The following is a 20,732-nucleotide window of genomic DNA, read 5'->3' as shown; positions in this document are numbered from 1 at the left end:
TGGTGTACTGACAGGTCTTGATCCTTAGCCCCTGGGTACTGGCTCTGGGCAAGCAGATTTAAATACATGCATTTTAATGCATGATAGCAGTTGCCCTTACTGGCCCTCTCTCTGGGTGTACACACAGAAGGTTTGGGGCACTGAGTGAGAGGATTATTAACATCCAAGTTATAGTTTGTGCATGTAGGTCTGAGGGGAGTTAATATCCAAAAGGAATTAATACATTAATGAAAAAAGAAAAAACACTTTACAATCCAGAACACTGCTCATGATCTCACCTGCAGGGTGCAGGTTGCAAGGTTCAGAATGCCTGGGCTCACACTGTAGCCTGCAGCACCAGGTCCCCATGCCTGCCACTCTTGTCCTGGGGCTGGAATTTGGTTATATTGATCAGTGCTGGAAATAATGGGTCAGCAGGAGGGGCCTGACTCAGTAATACTTGCCATATAGAGTTTGCCCTGTCTTATTCTGAAGATAAAAAAATACATCTGTTAAATCTTATCTGTCACCAGTGCAATTCCCATGTGAGAAGTTACAGAAAGCTGCAAAGCAGTATTCCCTTCAGAGACAAAATGGTTCAACTGGATCACAGTTTTCTTCAAAGTCCGCTTCTTGCAGGTGGCCAGGCCAGGAGTCTCCAGCCAGCTTTCACCCACCCTTCAGTTAACAAATCTTGAGAGCCCACTCTGGGTCAAGTATGTGCTGACCCGGGGCGGCGGGGAACAGTGTGATCATGACAGGCAAGATTCTCCCTAACTCACTCTGGGAAATGTGATCTGAAAACCTTTCTGGTTTCATTTCTTGGATTTCTCACTGAGTAGCATTTTTCCTTCTCTAAAAACTCAGACCACAGTGTTGACACAGAGAAAGCCACAACTTCAGGGCCACGCTCTGTTTTCATGTGGTGAATGAAAGAGAGAGGTCTTGCTCTCTCTTTTACAGAAGACGTTCAAAATTCCTCTGAAGGGTAAAATCGTTGCATCTCTTTTTCTGGGCCAGATAATTGTTAACAATTAAGACATAGTTTGTTGGAGCATGTAGCTCCAAAGGCCAATCACACTCAAAAGGAATGAGTACATTAGTAAAAGAGAAAATAAAATGATGAAAAAACTCTATTATTTTTAAAGGGCTTTTTGGTCTTCACTTAAAAATGAAACTCCTCCTCCGCATTTCAGACTTCGAATGGTCACAGGTGTCTCATGCTCTCTCTGGTGCCTCACCTCTGGGCTTGCTGTCACTCCGCTGCAGAGCCCTCGGGGGGCTCTTACACAGAATATGTGTTCCACCCACAGAACCGCCCATAGCTGGTCCAGGTGCCTCAGGTGTCCAGGCTTCCCTGAAGTCACGTCATTTTGTCAGTGCGTCTGGGCACACCTAACTGAGTCCTGAGGAAATGGATCAGCTTGGTCTCCGTGAGGAATGCTGTCCCGAGAGTTGCTCCCAGACAGAAGGCCCCCACAGCAATGTGTGCCAGTCTGGCTGGCCAGCCCTGCTCACAGCAGAGGAACACCTGGGAAAGAAACAATTGTCAGTGCCCGTTCCTCAGTCTATACCTCCTTCCTCTGGGACCAGCCAGGGAAGGCCACTGTGGTTCCAGTTTCTAAGTCAGATAAAAGGTATAACAGCCATACTGCGGGTCCATTCTCTCCCTAATGGCAACATTCTCTTGTCACATCTATCAGAAGATGCTGCCCCAGAGGCATGGGGAGGGGACAGGAGGAGGCAAATCCTTGTCCAGTTGGTTCAGGCAGGGCAGGAAGGGGAGGCCTAGAGGGAGGGACAGCGGGGCAGCTGCAGGAGCATGTGGCATGATGGCTCAGGGAGTCTCACCTCTGAAACAGCAGTAACCCCACCGCCGAGGGCAAATGTCCCGAGCAGGACCGGCGACAGGTGCAGGCCCGCCAGGGGTCTGTGGGGGCTCCTTCGGTAGTAGCGGTGGATGAAGCAAAGGCTCTGTGTGATCCGAATGCCCATGTTAAAGCAGTTGGCCAAGATGAAGCCCACGCTGCCACACCAACGGGTCAAGAGATAGGATAACACCAGGAATGAGGAGGACAGGGCCAGCATCACAAAATTGTACCTGGGGAGGAGACAGGCAAAGCAGGGCAGTGGGGACCTCGCCCCGGACAAGGCTGCTCCCAAAACAGCGGCCATGAACATCACCTCACAGAAAGAACCTGTGTTCCCAGAATCCAGGTTTTCATAACATTGAATGCCACATGGAGACCACGGGAATGTCCCTGTCCCCTTACCCTGAACAGAAGGGTAAGAAACAACTCAAGAGATGTATGTTTTTTGAAGATAATAATTGGTTAGTTAAGTGACACTTTGTGATCAAAACATAAAAACCCTGTTCAGCTCAAGTCCTCAACGTGAGATACAAGAATGTGACCAGGGTAATAATTAGATATTGGATGCTAACTCTGTGACAGGCCCTGTGAGGAGTGCTGGGGACACAATGGTGAATGAACACACATGGGCCTTGCCCTGCAGAGCTTGGATTTATTTCACAGACAAGGGAAGCAGCACAGAGAGGCTGAGTAATCTGCCTCACGAGTGAGGTAACACTCAGCCGGACTTCTGACCTCTAAGCTTCAGTACCTCACACCACTGCCCTTGGGAGATGCAGCTCCCAGTAACCTTGGGCAGTAGACACCATTCAAAGCAAATGACTGACCTCCAAAATGAAATGGGAACTGAACCAAAGCCTGGATCACCTTTGCTGTTTTTCAGACTCTTGCATATCCTCACTCCCACTCCCTGTATCTCTAGAGCGCTTTGATCCTGGCGCTTCTTGCACTTCTCTGATTTCAAAGTGGCACATCACTTAGTTATCTTCAGTTCTCCAAAAAGAAAACAGATTCTCAGCAAACACAAAATAGCTGCCATAGTCCTCCAAAAGGCTTGTACAGCCAAGAACAAAATCCCCCAGCCTCTGGTTTCTGCCTAGCACCAAGCAGGCACTCTAAGTATATAGCCGTTGAGGGAACCAAACTTTTGACATCCTCAAGCCATGTCTTCTGGGCTAGAAAACCTCAGAGGCCACCACCCAGGTTCTGCACATGAGGGGTGGTAAGAAAGCGTAATCCGGCTGGGCGCGGTGGCTCACGCCTGTAATCCCAGCACTTGGGGAGGCCGAGGCAGGCGGATCACGAGGTCAGGAGATCGAGACCATCCTGGCTAACATGGTGAAACCCTGTCTCTACTAAAAACACAAAAAATTAGCTGGGTGTGGTGGTGGGTGCCTGTAGTCCTAGCTCCTCAGGAGGCTGAGGCAGGAGAATGGCGTGAACCCGGGAGGCAGAGCTTGCAGTGAGCCGAGATCGCGCCACTGCACTCCAGCCTGGGCAACAGAGCAAGACTCTGTCTCAAAAAACAAAAAAAAAAAAAAAAAGAAAGAAAGAAAGAAAAAAAGAAAGCGTAATCCCAGTGCTTTGGGAGGCTGAGGTGGTGGGAGGATTGCTTGAGGCCAGGAGTTCGAGATCAGCCTGGACAACATAGCTAGTAGACCCATCTCTACAAAAACCAGTAAAAATTACCCAGGGATGGTGGCACACACCTGCAGTCCTAGCTACTTGGGAGGCTGAAGTGGGAGGATCACTTGAGCCTAAGAGTTTCAGATCAGCCTGGGCAACATCATGAGACCCTGTCTCTACAAAAAATTTTAAAAACTAGCCGTGATACACACCTGTTGTCCCAGCTACTTGGGAGGCTGAGAGAGGAGGAAGGCTTGAGCCCAGGAGTTCAAGGCTATGGTGAGCTATGATCATGCCACTGCACTCCAGCCTGGGCAACAGAGCAACACCCTGTCTCAAAATATAATGATGACTTAAAAATGCATATGGCTGGCCTTCACCACCAGAGTTCCTGATTCTGCAGGTGTGGGAGGAGGCCCTAGAACTTGGCCAGTACCCTAGAACTATGCTTGTAATCCCAGCACATGGGGAGGTTGAGGCAGGAGAATTGCTTGAGGCCAAGAGTTTGAGATCAGCCTGGACAACATAGTGAGACCATGTCTCTACCAAAAAGAAAACGGAAGGCAAGCCACTGCATCCCCCGAATGCCCAGGTATAGGTCCTTGGCTGATTCAGGCCAAGGTGCTGCGTGCTGTGGAGATACGCTTTATCAAAGTGGGTGGTAAAAATACTACACACACACACACACACACACACACAACCATACTCCAACAGGAGAGATGTGCTTTCATCCGGAGTTCCAGAGAGGGAGTTTATTTGCTTTTCAGTCCAGAGAGAGTCTCTTTTAATGAAGTACAAGAGCCTGTACCTCACAGGGGAAGTTTTTTCACTACTAATTAGTAATCAGAAAGGTCAACTTCAGAACAAGCCACTCAAATGGGACCCATCATAGACCGGTACTTTGACCTCTTTTCCACAAAGCAGCAGAGATATGTAACCCGTTTTTCAGAAACTATCTCAGAACAGTCTACTATATCAATCCTTGGAGTTTAAGTCATAGATTCACAAACTTTTAGCTGTCCTTCCCCAACTCCCAGTAAAATAACAATAATGAATAAAACCAATAGTTAATTCACGCTAATTCAAGCAGAGACGCATTCAACAGCACAGCCTCTTTGGCATGGCCATCTGAGAGGAGCTGATGATGGGGTCCATTGTCTGCCACTACAAGAGGGCTCTGCAGCTGCTGAACTTTCCAGAATTCACAAATCTATAGCCTTAAAGGCATAATCCACTTCAGGAAAAAATGAGAATTTAAAAAACGCATTAAAATATACTTTTTTGGCTGGACGCGGTGGCTCATGCCTGTAATCCCAGCACTTTGGGAGGCCAAGGTGGGTAGATCGCGAGGTCAAGAGATCGAGACCAGCCTGGCCAACATGGTGAAACCCTGTCTCTACGAAAAATACAAAAATTAGCTGGGCGTGGTGGTGCGCACCTGTAGTCCCAGCTACTCAGGAGGCAGAGGCAGGAGAATCGCTTGAACCCGTGATGCAGGGGTTGCAGTGAGCCGAGATCACGCCACTGTACTCCAGCCTGGAGACAGAGCAAGACTCCATCTTAAAAAAAAAAAATCAATTTTTAAAATCAAAGCAAAATTATTAATCAGTGACAATATGACTGTCCTGTAAGGTCTGGTTAACATAAACAGTAAATTATTTATGAATGCTTATTTCTCCATGGTCCCAAGAAAATACTGGACTTAAAATCAAGCTTATTAAAAGATGGATTGGCTGGGCACAGTGGCTCATGCCTGTAATCCCAGCATTTGGGAGGCTAAGGCAGGCAGATCGCTTGAGCCCAGGAGTTGGAGACCAGCCTGGGCAACATGGCGCCCAGAGACTCCATCTCTACAAAAAATAGAAAAACTAGCTGGGCATGGTAGTACACACCTGTAGTCTCAGCTACTCAGGAGGCTGAGGTGGAAGGATCGATTAAGCCTAAGAGGTCAGGCTGTAGTAAGCTATGATTGTACCACTGCACTTCAGCCTGGGTGACAGAGTGAGACCCTGTCTCAAAAAAAGTAGAAAAAAAAAGGATGGATGGTCGAGGATATCAACTCTAGCACCACCTGAAGCAGCTCCCAGCAGGTGCTGGTTGAATACATCAAGGCACAGCCATATAATGGAGCCTTCACAGCCATGAAAAGGATGGCACTGATGTCTTATGTGCCAAAGTGAGAAGATCATACCCATCCTTCATTTGACAGTTATGGAGTCCACTTTGGCACTCAAAGCTCAAAGGCCAACAAATCAGACAAAAGAGCTGTCAATCACCCGGGCGTGGTGGCTCAAGCCTGTAATCCCAGCACTTTGGGAGGCCGAGACGGGCAGATCACGAGGTCAGGAGATCGAGACCATCCTGGCTAACACGGTGAAACCCCGTCTCTACTAAGAAATACAAAAAACTAGCCGGGCGAGGTGGCGGGCGCCTGTAGTCCCAGCTACTCGGGAGGCTGAGGCAGGAGAATGGCATGAACCTGGGAGGCGGAGCTTGCAGTGAGCTGAGATCCGGCCACTGCACTCCAGCCTGGGGGACAGAGACAGACTCCGTCTCAAAAAAAAAAAAAAAAAAAAAAAGAGCTGTCAATCTTGGGCCTTTACACAACTGATCTCTCTTTGCCTAGAAGGCTCTGCCCCCATCTTGGACCACCTTCTTGGTCATCCTAAATGTTGCTGTGCTATACGGGCCTGCCCAGCATACCCGATCTAAAGGGCCCCTACCACTCACTATATACCCGTTTTTCATTCTCAGCACGTCACATTTTCTTATTAATTTACTTGTTTGCTATCTGCCTCCCCACCATCAGCTCCAGGAGAGCAGAAATCCCATCTGTCTTATTCATTGCTGTATTCCTAGAGCTTAAAACAATGCCTGTTAGAGAGGCATTGTTTTCTAATGAAAGAAAATTAGACAGCCTTAACAAAACAACAAAAATTATTCTATAAGGTATAATGAAAAATCTATTAGTCAGATTCTATATATATTATAAGATTATTAAAAAAAACAACCAGGCCAGGCACGTTGGCTCACGCTTATAATCCCAGCACTTTGGGAGGCCGAGACGGGCAGATCACCTGAGGTCAGTTCGAGACCAGGCTGGCCAACATGGTGAAACCCTGTCTCTACTAAAAACAAAAAGAAAATTAGCTGGGCATGGTTGCGCAACTGTAATCCCAGCTACTCGGGAGGCTGAGTCAGGAGAAGCACTTGAACCTGGGAGGCGGAGGTTGCAGTGAGCCGAGATCACACCACTGCACACCAGCCTGGGCCACACAGCAAGACTCTGTCTCAAAAAAAAAAAAAGTAACCTGCAATTCAAAGGATGTTTTAATATTTCCTATACAACCAAATGCTCTATTTTTTTTTTTTTTTTGAGACAGAATCTCTCTGTGGCCTAGGCTGGAGTACAATGGCATGATCTCCACTCACTGCAACCTCTGCTTCCCAGGTTCAAGTGATTCTTGTGCTTCAGGCTCCCGAGTAGCTGGGATTACAGGTGTGCGCCACTACACCCGGCTAATTTTTGTATTTTTAGTAGAGATGGGGTTTCACCATTTTGGACAGGCTGGTCTCGAACTCCTGATCTCAGGTGATCCACCCACCCCAGCCTCCCAAAGTGCTGGGATTACAGGCGTGAGCCACTGTGCCCGGCCCAAATGCTCTATTTTTATTCAGAAAAACACTGGTTAACCTTAAGTTGGTTAAGTAAAATGCCTGCTTTTTTTCTATTCAGAATCTGAAATGTCCAATGTAAAGTCTTTGTAACTGACTGTAACAGTTAACTAAGCTATCCAATTCTACTATAAAAATCCTTGCTAGAGTTTTATGTCTGTTAAAACTCACAAGGATTAAAAAAAAAAAATGCTGACGTCTGTGATGAGCCCAGGTGCTCCATGTGCTCAGACCAGACCCAGGTGCTGGAGCCAGGAGCCCAGAAAGAACTGGAGCTATTGTGTTTTATACGTGTCTCAAAACTGCACTTAATGTCACATTTTACTCTTAGGGAGGTCAGTTACCCCACATGGGAACTGCACTAGAAGGTGCTCTGGGCTCTGTTTTTTCTCTATGTTGACTAATACCATGAAAATAATTTTCCAGATGTTTATATACTATCGAAATTCCATTACAACTAACTTAAAAACTTGTTTCCCTTGGTTCAATACAATATAAGAGAAAAGAAAGCAACCAGCCACTGTCCATATTCCCTCACAATTTGGTTGCAATTTATAAAAACATTTTAAATGGGTTTGATTTTGATTCACCCCTTCAACACTAACACTGAAGTTACCGTAACAAAATTCCCCTCAAGGAGATACTCCTAGTCCCGCTCTTTCCACTCTAATAGTGCCTCATTTCGCGTGTTTCCAATTATAGTTTTAAGTTATTCAATGTTAGAAGCAGCTTTCAAATAAAAACATAGTATTTTCAAAGCTAAATTGAAATAGATTTTTTCATCCATGGGGAAAGAAGAGGATAGACTCAAAGCAGTTCTACTCTACAGCTATAAATTTAACTATCTGAGGTGAAAACCACATCTAGACCACTATTTTAAAACTATGGGTTGTGACCTACTACTAGGCTGGGAAATCAATTTAGAGGGTAATGGCATGGCATTTTTGAAAAACAAAATAGAAGACAGAGTAGAAAGCATCAGCGTGTCCTGTGCATAACTGGGGTACTTCCTGCCTTGTGAACTCATGCCTCAGTCACACACACCTAAGTGCGTCCTGGGTCACATTGCTCCGTGTTGTTTTTACCGTGACAGTTGGTCTGGGCCGGCAGTTTCCAAAGCCCTAGAATCAGAATTGCCTAGAGCTGTGTAATAAACAGATTCCCTGGCTCAAGCCTTCTAAGATTCTAATTCAGCTGGGCTGGGAGTGGACCAGAAATTCCTAGAAGAATCTCATCAATCTGGCCTGAGACCTGCTGGTCTGGACTCTAGTTCTCAGTCACTGTGTAGCAAACAAAGTCCCTAAGCTTTTACATGAGCCAGCCCAGGAAAGGACACACACAGAGGAGGGGGAAGGGTCCCCATTTGAGATACTCCTTCCCCATCCCACCTCACGGCCAGGCCTCTGAGGGCCCTCACCAGCACTCAAGGTTACAGAGGCAAGGTTACAGATTCTAGGGCTTTGGAAACTGCTGGCCCAGACCAGCTGTCACGGTAAAAACAACACCGTGGTAGGGATTCCAGGACAGGAATCCTGATCTGGAGTCAACAGTTGAGAAAAAATTATGGCAAGATGTATGTGTGTATTTGGCCTTTTCTCAGAAGCGTCACAGAATCCCTGAGATTCTCGAAGACCCACCATTCAGGTTCTCAGGGGTAGGAATGTGCATCTTGAAGAAGCTCCTCAGTAACTTACTGGAGGACCACTCTTCTGGGGTGAGCAACGAGGTGAAGGAATGGGAATCTAGCTTGTCTGGTGCCTGACTCTGCAAACCTGGACTAATGTAACCTTTCAGAGCCAATGTTTCTCCCTCCACAATGGGGAGGCAAAGAGTAGCTGCTGTCTCCCAGCCCTACGGTGGGGCCACTTGCTGAACCATGCTGGTGCCACAGAGATCCCAGGGAAGCCCCACACTGGTGGACTAAGTGTTGCCTCTATAACAACCATCTGTAAATGCATGTTCAGAATGAAAAGCAAAAAGCTTGACAAGTTACTTCATTTTGGCTGAAGGCCATGATTAAAGGTGTACCTGCTAGGTTACCCACCTGTCGACCTCCTCTTTGCTCATAGCAGCAAATGTGAAACATTCTGTCACTCCATTGATGGCAAGCAGGAGAACATAGAAACAGTAGGAACGCAGCAAAACAGGACCTACAAGGAAACAACTCACTGAGACTCCAGAGCCCAATCAGAAGGCCCACATGTAACCTCAGCGCTGCTGAGTACCCAGAGAACCAGAACCAGACTATGAGGTCTGCTGGTATCAGCAATGGACAGACTGCATGCTCGAGCTCAGGGTCTTAATTATCTAGAAGGATTCCCAGCATTCTACGGCATTGACTAAATAATCCGCAAAAAACAAAAGGACAAGCTGGGCATGGTGGCTCATGCCTGTAATCCTAGCACTTTGGGAGGCCAAGGCTGGCAGACTGCTAGAGCCCAGAGATTCGAGACTAGCCTGGGCAACATGATGAAACCCCGTCTCTACCAAAAACACAAAAGTTAGCTGCGTGTGGTGGGCATGCCTGTGGTCCCAGCTGCTCGGGAGGTTGAGATGGGAGGATCACTTGAGTCTGGGGAGGTCAGAGCTGCAGTGAGCCATGATAGTGCCACTGCACTTCAGCCTGGGTGACAGAACAAGACCCTATCTCAAAAAAAAAAAAAAAATTATGAATAAATGTACAGATCTCTTGCTAGACAACTAAAAGCTTATCTGGCTAGCAAACAAGTCTGTTCACTTTTTCCATCAGCATGAATAGGCCTGGTGGTTTGAACTCAAAGTCACTAGTGACCCTGTATGTTAAGGGAATCTCAGTTGAGCAGGTCCTAAACAAAAGACCTTTAACAAATGCCCAGGGCCCAGGACCAGCAGAAAATTACACAAATCCAAAGTGAGAACTAGTGCCCGTAATGGTATTTTCTTCTAAAACAAAGTAATGCAGTTCTATAGCTAACAAGCTTTGGAAAAATCTTCTAATCAGAGAACAGGAGGCTTACAAATGGGATTGATTCCCCCCTTTTAAGAGGGCCATAATCAAGCACCTAATAAAATAAACATACACCTAACCTATGACCCAGCAATTGCACCCCTAGGTATACATCCAACAGAAATGAACACACATGTTCACAAAAACATCTGTAGTAGTTTGATTCATAAGAGCCAAAACTGACCATCAACAGAAGAAAGAATAAACAAAACGTGGGCCATCCACACAAAGGAATACTTAGCAAGAAAAGATAATAAAAATCACTGATCTATGTGAAACCACGGGGGGAAGAATCTCAAAAACTTTGTATTAAAGGAAATACGCCAAATGCAAGAGCACGCATGCTGCATTTCATTGATATGAAATTCTTTTTAAAATAAATACTGATCCATGATCTGAGGTGGAGTGGGGTGGTTGACTAGAAAGGGTCCCAAAAGAACTTTCTAGGGAAATGGAGATATTCTATATCTGAATCTGTTTGGTAGTTACATGGGACTTTTTGGACATATTTGTCAAAACTTATCAAACTGTACTCTTAAGAGAACAGCATTTTACTTTATGTAAATTATACCTCAACAAAGGAAAAAAAAAAAAAGTAACCACTAAAAGAAAAGGAGGGGGGACTGAAGTTCCGGAGTCTGGAACTCATTCAGGGTTTATGAAAGCTGTTTAATATAAAAGATCTCCATGCTGTGGGAACCTAAACAGTTTTATGGCAGTAACAGGGCAGTCCTGATGCCCAACAAAAAACCATTTTCCACGGCCCTGTCTCAGATTCCATGTTTATCACCTCACATTGCATTTTGCTTGTCAAGCCGCTGCAGGAAGCAGCCTGGCCCCTACCCCAGCTGATGGTGACTACAGGAAGGGAGGCAGGGACCACGCTCTGCACCCAGGAGACTCAAGGCTATGCTCAAGTGTGCCTCCTGCTTCTCCCCATCCTCCTCTCCCTGGCAGAAGCAGAGAGGAGTGGCAGGCCTCCTTACCTGGCAACCGAACGCTAATGGCACAGGTGGGCCCATCAGTAGGTGAACAGTGGGCTGTTGTGAGGCATGGAGAGCAACACAAACTCTGACGTGAAGCAGTGACTCACGTAAAGGGTTTTGCATCCATTTGGGGAATTCAAGAACGGAACCAACCTTCGATTGTAGACTGAATTGAGAGGTGTTTTAGGTTGAACTGTCCCCCCAAAATAGATATGTTGATGTCCTGACCAGCGGTACCTGAGAATCTGACCTTATTTGGAAACAGGGTCTTCATGAAGAAAACTGAGTTCAAATGAGGTCATTAGGGCAGGCCCTGATCCAATATGACAGGTGTCCTTATAAAAAGAGGAAACTTGGCCAGGTGCAGTGGCTCATGCTTATAATCCCAGCACTTTGGGATGCCAAAGGGGGGCAGATCACCTGAGGTCAGGAGTTTGAGACCAGCCTGGCCAACATGGCGAAACCCCATCTCTACTAAATATACACAAACTTAGCCGGGTATGGTAGGGTGTGCCTGTAATTTCAGCTACTCGGGAGGCTAAGGCGGGAGAGTCTCTTGAACCTGGGAGGTTGCAGTGAGCCGAGATCGCACCACTGCACTCCACCCTGGGTGACAGTGAGCCAAGATCGCACCACTGCACTCCACCCTGGGTGACAGAGTGAGATTTCGTCTCATTAAAAAAAAAAAAAAAAGTGGGGGAAACTTGCACACTGAGGCAGACATGCGCAGGGGGATGAGGACGTGAAGAGCGCAGGGGGATGACGATGTGAAGACAAAGAGAACACAGCGTGTGACCGCAGTGCTGCAGCTGCAAGTCAAGGAACACCAGGATGCCAGCAACCACTAGAAACTAGAAGAGGCAGGAAGGGGCCTCTCCTCCAGACTTCAGAGATAACACGGTCCTGGCCATAGCTTCATTGTGCGCTTCTGGCCTCCAGAACTGATGGACAATATGTTCTGTTGTTTAAAGCCACGCAGTCTGTGGTACTTTGTCATGGCAGCCCTAGTTCATTAAGACAAGGGGATAGAGAAGAAAAAAGTAAAAGGCAGAGGGGCAAGCGAGAAGCACCTAAGAGAAAAATGTGAGAAATCTTGGGGAAATTCTGTGAATGTTTGGGTTTTGCTTAAGGATAGCAAAGCTAGGTGTTCTGTGAGTTACCAAGAAAAAAGAAAAGAAAAAGAAAAGCAAAGCTAGGTGTAAGAAAGATTTCTAAGAAAAGCCTCCAGAACACTTACAAAGCCCCTAATTAAATACAGTGCTAATCCCAAACAATGGAAAAGAAGCCACACCCCTACACAAAAGCCTGTCTGTGCGTGTCCGAGTCCCACATCTGGAGATGGCCAGTACAGCTCACAGGTAAGTAGTCCACTTCCAGGGTGAAGGCAAAGACAAGTACACAACTGAGGACAGTAGTGCTGCGAGTTCCACTTTCAAAACTAAGATGATGGGCTGAGTCATGATAATGATGGGACAGCCCCCTCCTTGAGGCAATGCCCTGTGACTGTGTGACATTAAAGGCTGCTCCTTGGTGATTGCTTTCTAAAGGGGAAGAGCTTCTACAGAATAGTTGAATTCCCAATCTCTGCCCATAAACTTACTAATGCCTTCCTAATGAGGCCTCCCGCAGCTGCCTGATGGAAATGTACTTCTCACAGCACAAGCCCCAGGGAGCTGCAAACCACTTCATTGGTTTCACAGCAGGTGTTTCTCCAAACTTAATGACCTTTGCTCTGGTATAGAAGCTTGGCCCTTCTTCCCCTAACACTGAAAGTTTGGGCCCCGTTGTAGTGGAGACTAAAACATGCTAGTGAACTTGTAAAATGGCATTTGACAAAGCCCTTTATATTGAGATGGGGCAGCAGAAAGAAGTCCTCAGGGTTCTTGTCCAGTGACCTAAGAAATTAAAAACATCTTTGCTGAACCCAAGATGAAACACTGCAAATGGACTGCCAGCTTACAGCCCAGCACATTTTGAAATTGGTGAAGTCCCCAAGGCCCAAGAAGTGCTGTGAGATCCTCAGCAGTCTGGTGTTTCAAAATTAGACACATTCAATACTTTTCTTCTTCAAAAACTGAGAGTCACTGGATTAAATATACCCTTTTATTTGCAGAGATCAATTTTATTCTCTGCAAATGGCTTTGGGTTATCCTTCAGAGGCTTTTATGCATCAGGCTGGGAGATTTATGTGGCATTTACTATCTTCAGATGTGTTTAGTACCAAGTGGGGACTCATTACCGCCTGCCCTCTGCCTTCCTCCCTCACCCCAGAGGGAGCACAGGGAAGCGCTTGGCAAAACACATTCTAGGCCCGAGAGGAAAGCCAATAGCAAGGAGAAGTCCTAATAACTTATTCAAGTGAGGCTGGGGAAGCTGATCGTCCTGGCGCCAAAGCCCCTGCCTATACCTTGAGTGTGTGTCTGGAGTTGAATGAGGGGAACAGTCCCACAGCCCCCGCCACCAGACAGTTTTCCCTACACCGACACAGATATCAACTGTGTGTGCACAAGTTCTTGAATTTCGTGACCCTTCTATTTCTGTTGGGAAATCAGAAAAAATCCAGAAAAACTCTTGTGCGTACCGGATCCTGAGCTAAGCATGGCCCCTCCGTAGATATCCAGAGCCAGCTGAGAATAGGCAAAGCCAAAAACAGTGATGGTCAGGCCAGCCAGCAGGGCCAGCTTGAGCAGGGACTCCAAGACTGCAGCGGCCACAGCAACGTCCTCCTGGGGTCAGGGAAGAGGGAAGGAAGTTGGATGAATCATGAGCCGAAGAAAACTGGCCTTCTCCCTTCACTGTTTTTCAGTTCACTCTTCCAACGACGTGGTGGATATCACTATTTTTTTGGTAGCGTGTTTGTTTTCATGTCAATTAGCAAATGAAGGAAAAAGTGTGTGTCTCCTTAGTAAGGGGGAGGCTTAGTTTTCAATTCACTTGGGATAAATTGTTTCAAATATTGCTTAGGAAACATGCACTTTCCCCTCTGATATTTATTTAATTTATTTATTTTTTAATAGAAATAGAGAAGGGAGTCTCACTGTGTTGGCCAGGCTAATCTCAAACTCCTGGCCTCAAGCAATCCTCCTGCCTTGGCCTCCCAAAGCATGAGGCTTACAGGCATGAGCCACTGCACCAGGCCACTAATATTCTTTTTTTTTTTTTTTGAGACGGAGTCTCGCTCTCACCCAGGCTGGAGTGCAGTGGCACAATCTCAGCTCACTGCAAGCTCTGCCTCCCGGGTTCACGCCATTCACCTGCCTCAGCCTCCCGAGTAGCTGGGACCACAGGCGCCCACCACCACGCCCGGCTAATTTTTTGTATTTTTAGTAGAGACGGGGTTTCACTGTGTTAGCCAGGATGGTCTCGATCTCCTGACCTCGTGATCCGCCCGCCTTGGCCTCCCAAAGTGCTGGGATTACAGGCGTGAGCCACCACGCCCGGCCCTAATATTTATTCTTAAATGTGCAGCAACTTTTCATGTACACTAGCCAGCTCTGTGCCTCTCCTGCTAAACATTCCAAAATTATGATGTTACTGTGATTGTACTCTTAGGAAAATATTCCTAAATCAGACTGAGTACCAGATTAGCTCATTTTGAGATATTGTGCATAAACTGTATTTTACTAAATATCTTCTAAGACATGCAAGAGGCTGAACTAGCTTGCTATTCTAGAACTCAGACATTTTCAGTGGTTTTGGAAAAAGTGAAGCTCCTACAACCAGATACGCCTAGATTAAAATCTCTTCTTCTGTATTTACCAACCTGAGTATATAGAATCTTATAGTCAGAGTGTGGCTCTGGGCACATCCCAGTTGTAAGAAGCTTAAACAATTGGTGTGGTGAGTGAAAGCCAACAACCACATCCTCTCCTTCCTCGAATAGCCTGGCTCCAACTTCTGCATCCTTTGGCTCTTGAGACTCTGAGGATAGGGGAGGCATTCTTATGCCTAAGACTAGCCCATGGCTGGGCATCTGCAGGGCAATGGGGACAGCTTTAGAGAGTCCTGAGAGGGCTGGATCAAGAGTAAGGTCACATGGCCGGGTACGGTGGCTCATGCCTGTAATCCTAGCACTCTGGGAGGCTGAAGTGGGCAGATTGCCTGAGGTCGGGAGTTCAAGACCAGCCTGGCCAATATGGCAAAACCCCATCTCTACTAAAAACACAACAATTAGCTGGGTGTGGTGGTGCATGCCTGTAGTCCCAGCTACTCATCAGGAGGCTGAGGCAGGAGAATCGTTTGAACCTGGGAGGTGGAGGTTGCAGTGAGCCGAGGTCACGCCACTGCACTCCAGGCTGGGCGTCAGAGCAAGACTCTATCTCAAAAAAAAAAAAAAGAGAAAGGTCACAAAGAATATAACAAAGGGGTGAGAAGGAAGGGACAGCCAAGAGCAAAGGGAGAAGGCCACGAAAGAAGAGGTGAGCCCTGGGTCCCGTTATCATACAGAATGTAATAGAAGAATGAAATCTGTAAGAAAATTCCTGATCAAACAGAAGAGAAACAGACTGCTTCACATTCCTATCTGTTTGTCTTGCAATTAAAGGGAGAATTCACTTGAGAGATGATATAAGAACCAACACTACCTGCTTCTGAAGTGTGGCATCCTTTTCCCTCTCCAGCACCTTAGCAAAAAATATATAAAAACTTTCCTCTATGGGCTGGAAAATTAATCTGGCCACAAGGGAGCCAAGATTATTCACTATATCATACACACCTACAAAACAAAAAAGAAGAAACAACAATCATGTTGGTTTTTCTACTTTAATTTTCACAGCACTATTAAAATTGTTATTTAATATTTCATTAAAGTTTGTTTATCTTCAGATAATTATAGATTCACACAGAGTTACAGTGGCCAGGCATGGTGGCTCATGACTGTATTCCCAGCACTTTGGGAGGCCAGAGTGGGTGGACTGCTTGAGCCCAGGAGTTTGAGATGAGCCTGGGAAACATGAAGAAACCCTGTCTCTACAAAAACGGAAAAAATTAGCCAGGCATGGTGGTGTGCATTTGTAGTCCCAGTTATTTGGGAGGCTGAGGTGGGGGGAATCACCCAAGCCCAAGCCCAGAAAGTTGAGGCTGCAGTGAGCTGTGATGGTACCACTGCACTCCAGCCCGGGCAAGAGGGCAAGAGAGTGAGACCCTGTCTCAAAAAAAAAAAAAAAGGAAGTAATAGAGGGATCCCATATACCCTTTACCCAGTGGTAACATTTTGTAAAACTGTAGTACAATATTACAACCAGGATACCAACATTGGTACAGTCAAGATACAGAATGCTTCCATCAACAGTACTTTCTTATACAGGTCATTAATGCAAAGTTGATGTTTTTCTATTTGATTTCCATTACTTTGGTATTACATTAAAAGATAAAAATGAAAATACTAAAAGACTATGTAGCTACACAAATATGGGGCAGATTCTTGTGGCTCTGATGGTGAGCTCCCTTCTCTCCTCTCTTGGCACCTCCCACCCCCCAAAATGAACACCAGAGCTCTTAGGAGGTGAACTAGAGGGCCAGGGTCTCACCAGAACACCTGCCACCAAAGTCACATTGGAGGGCACAGTCAGTACGAAGACCTACAATTTACAATCTTCAGGATTTTTTTTAATCTTCAGGTTCATCTTTCATTAAATATATTGGAGAAAAATGTTAGGAAGTATCTATTAATAGTATTAACCTTTAATTAGAACACTACAGAATTTCATCTTACCCTGATCACCAAAATTCAATACGTTCAAAAATGTCATCACATATCGCTCGCCTATAAACAAAAAAGCAAAATAATTAGCAATGTCAAATGCACATTACTTTATTGTTTCCTTTCTCTTACTAGCTATCAACTTTTCCAGCTGACAAATAAAGGAGAAATATTAGATAATCAGTTAAAGACATATCCTTGTCCTAATGTTGATTTCAAATAATCTCAAAGTAACAATTTGGAAAGTGCTGAGGACTTCATTGACAGCGAATCTCCAAGCCAGTAAAATTAAAAATAAAAAAAAATAATAAAAAAGTATAAAAATAAGTTTTTAAAAAAGTATGTGGAGATTATTAAATGTTAATAATGAAAATGATGGTCCCAAGTTTTTTTTTTTTTTTGAGACGGAGTCTTGCTCTGTTGCCCAGGCGGAGTGCAGTGGCGCAATCTCGGCTCACTGCAAGCTCCATCTCCCAGGTTCATGCCATTCTCCTGCCTCAACCTCCCGAGTAGCTGGGACTACAGGCGCCCGCCACCACGCCCGGCTAATATTTTTGTATTTTTAGTAGAGACGGGGTGGTCTCGATCTCCTGACCTCATGATCCGCCGTCTCCACCTCCCAAAGTGCTGGGATTACAGGCGTGAGCTACCATGCGCAGGCAATGGTCCCAAGTTTTAAGGGGAGGTCAGATAATCTGCGCGTAAATTATCTGTGAAGCATCCATGATTATACGCACAAGCTTATCCAAGGGTTCCTCAGGGGTGGAGACAGCTCCCTGGGGCTGTCAAGGCATTAGACTGTCTTAGATTTGAATCAGGAACTCAGGCCTGAGGGGGCAGAAGCAACAGCACATACATTTTTGCTACTACAAAAATCAGGCCTGAGTTCATGATTCAAATGTAAGACAGTCTAATGCCTTCAAGGTGAAGACACCAGCCAGGGCTCCCATCCCCCTGGCTTTCGTGAAGCTTCTCATCTATGAGGAAAAAGTGTTGACCACTATGGGAAAAGAGCACTAAACAGTGCCTGCGCCCTGAAGGGCAAATTCTCACCTCCTAGTAACTTGCTCAAAAAGGAAAGCATCAAGAGGCTGGAAGCAGTGAGGATCTTCTCTCAAGGCTTTCTCCCACCCAGCCTCTCTCTCCAAGCCCCTGCCACTGTGTTTGTGGTAGGGATCACTGCGGGTCCTCATAGGCCTGTGTCTCTGTGCTGCTTGGATCTACCCTCACTGCTAACAGTTCCAGCTTGTGCAAATACAGTTTTGTTTTGTCGTTGTTGCTTTTATTTTTTTTGAGACTGAGTCTTGCTCTGCTGCCCAGGCTGGAGTGCAGTGGTGCCATCTCAGCTCACTGAAAGCTCTACCTCCTGGACATAAGAGATTCTCTTGCCTCAGCCTCCCGAGTAGCTGGGATTACAGACGCCCACCACCACACCCAGCAATTTTTTTTCTTTTTTTTTTTTGTATTTTTAGTAGACGGGTTTCACCATGTTGGCCAGGCTAGTTTCAAACTCCTGACCTCAAGTGATTCACCCACCTTGGCCTCCCAAAGTGCTGGGATTACAGGTGTGAGCCACTGCGCCCAGCCTCAAACACAGCTCTTAAATCAGTCTATGCTTTCCTTTTTTTTTTTTTTTTTTTTTTTAGACGGAGTCTTGCTCTGTCACCCAGACTGGAGTACAGTGGCATGATCTCATTCACTGCAACTTCTGCTTCCTGGGTTCAAGCGATTCTTCTGCCTCAGCCTCTTGAGTAGCTGGGATTACAGGCGCCCGCCACCATGCCCGGCTAATTTTTTCAGTTTTTAGTGGGAACGGGGTTTTGCCACGCTAGCCAGACTGGTTTTGCACTCCTGACCTCCCACCTCAGCCTCCCAAAGTGCTGGGATTACAGGCGTGAGCCAATGCACCCAGCCTGCTTTCATATCTTTAAATGGCTCTCTCTTTTTTTTCCTTTTGAAACAGAGTTTCACTCTTGTTGCCCAGGCTGGAGTGCAATGGTGCTATCTGGGCTTACTGCAGCCTGTGCCTCCTGGGTAGCTGAGATTACAGGTACCCACCACCACGCCCAGGTAATTTTTGTATTTTTAGTAGAGATGGGGTTTCACTGTGCTAGCCAGGCTGGTCTCGAACTCCTGACCTCAGGTGATCTGCCCTCCTCTGCCTCCCACAGTGCTGGGATTACAGGCGTGAGCCACCGCGCCTGGCCAAAATGGCTCTTTAATGTTTGCAAAAAGTCCAGGCTCCTTAATTCTGTATTTGCGGGCTTTTATACACTGACCCCAAGCTATCATTTTGGCTTCCCTTCGTCAACCTCACCCTCATCACCCTGTCATCTTCTGCTGCACCCTACCTCCCAGGTTTTAGCCCTCCAGCTGCTTTGAGTCGGGCTGGGCCTGCCTTGGCTCTTGTCATTCTCATCACCTAGAGTGTCTTTTCTGCAGGGCCCTCCCTGTCTTTTGGCAGAATAGGCTCTCCTTCCTACATTCTATAAACTCCCTGAGGGCAAGAGCCCCTCTCAGTCATCTCTATGACCCTGGTTTCCTAGCAAAGCTCTAGGAAATGAGTTTCCAAGTACTACACCCCTCACAGCCCAGTAACAGTTAACCACACAAACGTCTATATCTTTGGTGAGAGAATGAAATGCTTGAGGCCATGGCCTGTTACTCATTCAACTCAGTATTCTCAGCACCTGGCATACTGTTCAGGAAATGTGGGGGCAGAAGTAACAGCACATACATTTTTGCTACTACAAAAAGTGATTTCAGGCCCAGCTCAGTGGCTCATGCCTGTAAGTCCAGCACTTTGGGAGGCCGAGGCAGGAGGATCGCTTGAGTCCAGGAGTTCAAGACCAGTCTGAGCAACATCACAAGACCCTGTCCCTACAAAATTTAAAATATTAGCTAGGCGTATTGGTAGGTGCCTTGCCTGTAGTCCCAGCTACTTGGGAGGCTGAGGTGGGAGGATCACTTGAGCCTGAGAGGTCAAGACTGCAGCGAGCTGTGTTTGCACCACTGCATTCCAGCCTGGGTGACAGAGTGAGACCCTATCTACAAAAAAACAAAAAACAACAACCAAAAAAAACTGGGGATTTCAACTTTTTTAGAGCTATAGTTTTAAAAATATAACGGGCCGGGGGCAGTGGCTCATGTCTATAATCCCAGCACTTTGGGAGGCCGAGGCAGGTGGATCACGAGGTCAGGAGATCAAGACCATCCTGGCTAACACAGTGAAACCCCATCTCTACTAAAAATAACACAAAAAATTAGCTGGCCATAGTGGCGGGCGCCTGTAGTTCCAGCTACTCGGGAGGCTGAGGCAGGAGAATGGCGTGAACCCGGGAGGCGCAGCTTGCAGTGAGCAGAGACCGTGTGCTGCTGCACTCCAGCCTGGGCGACAGAGCGAGACTCTGTCTCAAAAAAAATAAAAAATAAAAAATAACGAATCTGAGGATCTCAGTCAGGCAACTTCCTTATTTCACAGCCACAGAGATGGAGGCCCTGAGAAGTTCCTAATGGCACTGTGCCAGTCAGGGAGTCAGGCTAGGGGGATCCACCCATGGAGCAGGCTCCTGGCACGGCATTCAGGTTGAGCTCTGGAGGCTTTTGTTTGCAGTAAACTTAAACCAGCTGCTGCAAAGACATGTCTAGAGACATGTGTTGTCTGCAATCCAGAAAACCAATTTAGGGCCATCACTTGGACTGGATCCATTCCTCAAACTCATTAAAACTGCTCTTAAAACCTTGGAAGGAAAAAAGTGCATATGAGCAACTGTCCTTTCCAAAACTCCCTCCTGTTCTTACAACCGATTTTCCTGTTCTTACAACAACATGAACTATCATCACACACCATTTCACAATAGTTACCTTGTTGCCTTTTCTTACTCCATTCACAAATACATGCTGCACAG

The 20,732-nt window shown here is 46.4% G+C and overlaps 1 protein-coding gene across 3 annotated transcripts in view; it reads right to left on the bottom strand.

Moving 5' to 3' along the window:
- Positions 1-491: 491 nt before the first annotated feature.
- Positions 492-20,732, bottom strand: part of RFT1 (RFT1 homolog) — a 44,072-nt gene continuing 23,831 nt past the window's right edge. For 2 of the 3 annotated variants that reach the window (XM_021934325.2, XM_017955394.3), the window contains 6 exons: positions 16,837-16,887; positions 15,707-15,837; positions 13,705-13,849; positions 9,196-9,301; positions 1,831-2,080; positions 986-1,510 (listed from right to left, as the gene is read on the bottom strand). In XM_021934325.2, coding sequence (XP_021790017.2) covers positions 1,343-1,510; positions 1,831-2,080; positions 9,196-9,301; positions 13,705-13,849; positions 15,707-15,837; positions 16,837-16,887 — 851 coding nt within the window. In that variant the 3' untranslated portion in view covers positions 986-1,342. Of the gene's footprint in view, positions 1,511-1,830; positions 2,081-9,195; positions 9,302-13,704; positions 13,850-15,706; positions 15,838-16,836; positions 16,888-20,732 lie in introns of all 3 variants that reach the window. The other variant, XM_003894296.4, reaches the window with a different exon arrangement.

This window comes from Papio anubis, chromosome 2, assembly GCF_008728515.1.
Source record: "Papio anubis isolate 15944 chromosome 2, Panubis1.0, whole genome shotgun sequence".
NCBI classification, from domain to species: Eukaryota; Metazoa; Chordata; class Mammalia; order Primates; family Cercopithecidae; genus Papio; species Papio anubis.
Note: the sequence above shows the minus strand (reverse complement) of the source record. Positions and strands in the feature narration are given on the sequence as shown.